Source organism: Oryza brachyantha, chromosome 1 (genome assembly GCF_000231095.2).
Source record: "Oryza brachyantha chromosome 1, ObraRS2, whole genome shotgun sequence".
NCBI classification, from domain to species: domain Eukaryota; kingdom Viridiplantae; phylum Streptophyta; class Magnoliopsida; order Poales; family Poaceae; genus Oryza; species Oryza brachyantha.
This window is the reverse complement of record NC_023163.2, coordinates 29,020,124-29,025,590: the sequence shown is the minus strand read 5'-3', so window position 1 is coordinate 29,025,590 and position 5,467 is coordinate 29,020,124. Positions and strand designations below refer to the sequence as shown.

At 42.7% G+C, this 5,467-nt stretch overlaps 1 protein-coding gene across 1 annotated transcript; it reads left to right on the top strand.

Moving 5' to 3' along the window:
• LOC102704941 (3-phosphoinositide-dependent protein kinase 2-like) lies at positions 1–4,107 on the top strand. Its single transcript, XM_006646459.3, has 11 exons — positions 1–615; positions 764–944; positions 1,066–1,118; positions 1,194–1,295; positions 1,374–1,479; positions 1,596–1,674; positions 2,375–2,540; positions 2,837–2,971; positions 3,049–3,215; positions 3,368–3,590; positions 3,668–4,107. Exons 1-11 carry the CDS (start codon positions 424–426, stop codon positions 3,758–3,760), a joined length of 1,497 nt encoding a protein of 498 aa, XP_006646522.3. The 5' UTR covers positions 1–423; the 3' UTR covers positions 3,761–4,107.
• Positions 4,108–5,467: the final 1,360 nt, after the last annotated feature.

Here is a 5,467-nt window from a genome sequence, read left to right as displayed (position 1 = left end):
CCCCCATCATTCGATCACTCCCTACTCTCCTCTCCTCTCCTCTCCTCTCCGCGACGCCACAACCCAACAAAGAAGACGACGAGGAGAGGGAGAGAGATCAAGGAGGAAGGAGGAAAAGTTCTCTCTCTCTCTCTCTCTCTCTCTCTCTCTAGATTCGATTCCTTTCGTCCGGCGCGGCCAACACGAAAGGCTGCGGCCGTCGCAGTCCAATCGATTCCCCCACCTCCTCCGCTGGCGCCGCTGCGCTCCGCTTTCCCACCCCTCGAAGCCGAATCCGATGGTTCCACCCGTTGACCGCCTCCGCCATCGGAGGCCGCGCCGCGCCCTCGCACTCGGACCCCGCGCCCCACTCCTCCTCGTCCGCGTCCCCGGCCGCCGCCTATAGATAGCCCCGCAGGGCTCCCCGCGGCCCGGCCCCCCCGAATGGCGGTCGGCGGCGACGACGACATGGAGAGGGACTTCGCCGCCAGGCTCCGCCTCGCGCCCGCGGCGTCCGCTGCGGCCTCCCCGACCGCCGCCGCCGCCGGCGGGATCGCCTTCCGCGCGCCGCAGGAGCAGTTCACCGTCGGCGACTTCGAGCTCGGCAAGATCTACGGCGTCGGCTCCTACTCCAAGGTGATTGATCGACGCATGCGATGATGCCTGATCGCGTCGTCTGGGCGGCTCGCATTCTCTCTTTGGTTCTGTGGCTGGATCACGATGATTCGTCGGGGCTGCGCGCGGTTTTTTGAGGTGGCTGCTTGCATGCGGGTGGATTTGGCAGGTGGTGAGGGCCAAGAAGAAGGACACGGGCAATGTCTACGCGCTCAAGATCATGGACAAGAAGTTCATCACCAAGGAGAACAAGATCTCCTACGTCAAGATGGAACGCATCGTGCTCGATCAGCTGGATCACCCGGGCGTCATCAGGCTCTTCTTCACATTCCAGGACACCTACTCCCTCTGTTAGTGGCCTTCCATTTGAGCTAAACACCGACAACCTCTAAAATATTATTAGTTCCAAAAAGATCCTAGAGTGCTGGCATTGGATGAACAAGCCATTTCTGGCTGATTTTTCCTGTGTAGATATGGCGCTTGAGTCGTGCGAGGGTGGGGAGCTGTTTGACCAAATTGCTCGGGTTGGTCTCATGCTGCTCACAGTGTGGATGATTTATCTTCTGCAATTGCTTCTCATGCGTGGGTTTTGCTTGCAGAAAGGTCGCCTGCCTGAGGATGAGGCGCGGTTTTATGCTGCTGAAATTGTTGACATTCTGGAGTATTTGCATAGTGTAGGCCTAATTCATCGGGACGTGAAGGTTCGCAAATCGTGTTGGAGCTGCACATTGGCCTCCATCAGTAATTGTGAGTGACTCACACTGTTCTTGATCTTTCAGCCAGAAAATTTACTGCTTACTTCTGATGGGCACATCAAGATTGCCGATTTCGGTAGCGTGAAGCCTACAAAGGACACCCCGATCAAAGTCCTGCCAAATTCCACTAGTAAGATAAAACATATATCATTGAATTGTCTTAAGAGTTGAAGTATACTTATGTCAAAAAAAAATGTTGCAGTATCCTGCGCATAAAATCCTGATTCTCCTAAATTTACCCTACAGACGAGAGGGCCTGTACATTTGTTGGGACAGCTGCATATGTGCCACCTGAGGTCTTGAACTCTGCCCCAGCAACTATTGGGTGAGTCAATAACTTCGTCCGGAAAGACTTTGCTTTCATAACCTATCTTCCTTGGAGTTATTTCGCTTTTCTTTTGTAACACTTGAATGCCTTTTTCTTTCATTTGATCTCATTTTTCCATTTTGTACGATGTGTTATCTTGCATTGTCAAGTATGAGCACAGTACATTCATTGTCTGGACAGATCGAACATTCCATTAACCAAATGCACCTTCATACATGAAATGCCAAAGATTCATTAGCACTTGTCTTGTCAGAAAACAGAAAAGCTTGGAGTTTGCTACCTGAATGTGCCAACTGTTGTCATGTTTAATTTTTTTTTATCATGTTATACCAAGAAATATCTCACGTCCTAAAAATACTACCTCAAAAATGATATCAGTCACGGTAGGAGTAGATGTGACAACTTTTGTAAACTGCATCTTCCACCTGCCATCAGAACAATATCTACACTAAAAAGTATACTTTACAGAAAAAATGCCTAAGGTAAATATGTTGCTCCATTTTTTATGGTATGGTGTCGTTGGTCAATTTTTGAAAAAAAGATCTAGGTTAGCACTATGAAATTTATTACTATACTGTGGACTTCCAATCCTAATTTGAAGTTAGTTGTGGTTAGCAAGTTTAGAGTTCTGTGTTTTGTTATGATACTGTATGGGTTATTATCATAACTTTATACACAATTTGTCTGTTCTCGACAGAAATGACTTATGGGCATTGGGGTGTACACTGTATCAAATGCTCTCTGGCTCTTCACCATTTAAAGATGCTAGTGAGTGGTTAATTTTCCAGAGAATTATCGCACGCGATCTCAATTTTCCTGAATACTTCTCAGATGATGCGAGGGATCTCATTGACAAGCTGCTGGTATACATTGCATCTGTTTATTCTATTACAGCCTTTTCATAAGTAGTTTGTTTATTTTTTAAAGATGCATAATGTCTATCATAAACAAGTCACCTCTGTACTATTCCATGGATTATTGTCACTCTTGCTTTTCAATGACAAAGCCATAGTTGATTGTTTTTACTTGTTATGCATAATAATATGTTTTTTCATCCTAAGAAATTGCATAGCTTACATCTCAACTTGTACAACTACAAGCTTGATATGTTCAACTAGAAATCCTCAGCTAATCCTGTGGTTAACTTATTATTGTGCAGGATGTTGACCCAAGCAAACGCCCAGGTGCAGAACCTGATGGTTATGTGTCCTTGAAGAAGCATCCTTTCTTTAGAGGCATTGATTGGAAAAATATAAGGAAGTTTCGGGCACCAAAGCTAGCAATGGAGGCAAATGTAACCTTTTGTTACTTATGTCCATTTAATTACTTCATAGTTCCAGTCTTCATCCGTCTGACAGTCTCTCATCTCAGGCTAATGAGGATGAAGATAGTCAGGACTTAAGTTGGTTGTCACACATGGGAAGTGCACAAGACAACCAACATGTCAACCCTGTCGGGAATAATGGCGCTTCATCATCTTCTGAAGTACGCTCCCATATATCTAGATTAGCTTCCATCGACTCCTTCGACTCTAGATGGTAAACACAGTTTATCACAACATTCTATTATAACCTACAGGAGAGAAAAGAAAATTGAATAAAAGAGGGGGAAATGATCGGGATCGTGCTCAAAATTTACCACGAGTAAGAGGTGATTCATGTTGGTGCATATTGCTTTAACAATGTGACAGGCAGGACTTCCTGGAGCCTGGTGAATCAGTTGTTTTGATATCAAAACTGAAGAAGATTAACAAGCTAACAAACAAGAAGGTTCAGTTGATCCTCACCGACAAACCTCAGCTGATCTGTGTTGATCCTGGGAAAATGGTGACTAAGGGAAACATTATGTGGTCTGATGACCCAAGTGAACTCAATGTGCAAGTAGCAAACTCCTCACATTTCAGGATATGCACGGTATTCTTCTTTGCTGTTACTGGGTCCTCAGCATTATCCTTGCTCCTATCATGGTGCCTAACCTAGTCTGTTTACAGCCGAAGAAGGTGACATCGTTTGAGGATGCAAAAGAGCGTGCCTGGCAGTGGAAGAAGGCAATTGAAGACCTACAACAGTGCCAGAAGAACTGACTATGTCGAATCAAGACGGCAAATGGTGATATTAAGCCTTGTGTATAACACCATAGCCATGCTTTTTTTTTCACCAGAAGGAACGTGGGAAAGTTATTGCTCATAGCCTTCTCCTGCATCTGTGCCTGATTGCAACGAAATCTATATTCTCCTGTTGGCACATCCGTGGATGTTTTCTACATTTTGTCTTTTTTTTTCTTTTCTGCCCACCTCTAAATCTTCTTATAGCAAACAATTTTGCTCGTCGGTTTGTAATTTGGTGCAGCAGATAGCATCAGGATGACTGAAACGACTGCACTCTGGAACATTTAACACAGGAAACTACATGAGATTGTTAAATTCGTGTCGTTGCATACTTGCATCGTCTGATAAGCTTAACGTTGGTCCTCATAGTTCGTCACTGCTGTTCAGGCATATAGTTAGCATTAGGTAACTCAACATACCATCGCTGTGTGGCATGATTACCGCGCGGTTCCGGTGGAACGATGACGCAAACATCAAATGCACAAATAATTAGCACACTTTTTTTAAGCAGTGTACATTTTTTACAGTATGTTTGGTTGAGCCATGGCTGATATGCCGTAAAAAAAATGCAATTTAGAGGTACAACTTTTATCTCTGAGTTTTTCAGACATTTAAAAGACAAGCATGAAAGACTACTATGAAGAAACTCACATCAACTATAATTTTAAGTTTCAAATTCAAATTTTAGTTACCATTGATAAACCAACAAGCATACGACAAGAGTTAGATGAATGAATCAACGCACAGTTGGAACCCATTTCTTCAGATAGACCCATGCACGGTGGTTCTTTTCAGCTTGTCTGTCAGATTATTGAAATAGATTAATTTATCAGAACTTCAAAAATATATTTTCAGAAAAAACTTCCTTTTACTGCATTACCAAGACCACTTGTTTTAAGCTACCAGCTAGTATCTCCGTTTTATATTGTAAAGTTTTTTACTTTTATTTAGATATATTCATTGATCAATATATATGGTTTACATATATGACAACATTTATATAATTTTTTTATAAAACAAGAAAATCTTATACCGTGAAAGAAGGGAACGGAAGGAGTATTTTTGTTTTTCAAAACAGTAAAACTTAACAAAGCAATCCGAAAAATTCTAAAAATAAAAGGGGGCCTAAGCCCACAAAGCGATCTACTAGATCTGGGCCTAATCAATACTGGCCCAATTTTTCTGCGCTACCTTTTGGGACAACTAGCCCGACTACAGTAAACGGTTTGACGCGTCTGAGATGTCCAAAACCGGCCCTAAAAAAAACTAATCCGAAATCGGTTCTGTAACAAACTTCCCAAATTTTTTAACTGACACCTAAATTTTGATATTTATATAGATATAAACGAAACGAATTATTAATAATTAAGAATAATTTTTAGGTAAAACACGTGTAAAAATACTACGTCAAAAGCCTCAAAATGTATTTAAAGTTACCCCTCCTCTTCTCCACACTACGTCACGCAAAAACCGCCACTGCCACAAAACCAAAAACAAATCGAAATTTTCTTAAAAACCATTCTTTTTTAAATATAAACATGTCTAATGTATTCCGTATTAATATAATATTCGGTTTATTATTACATCATTCTACGACGAGACCGCGGAAGCGGAAGGCCGCCTCGCTGTCTCTCCACTGTCGTCGTCGAGTGAGATATTTCCAGACCGCAAAAAAAGCATATA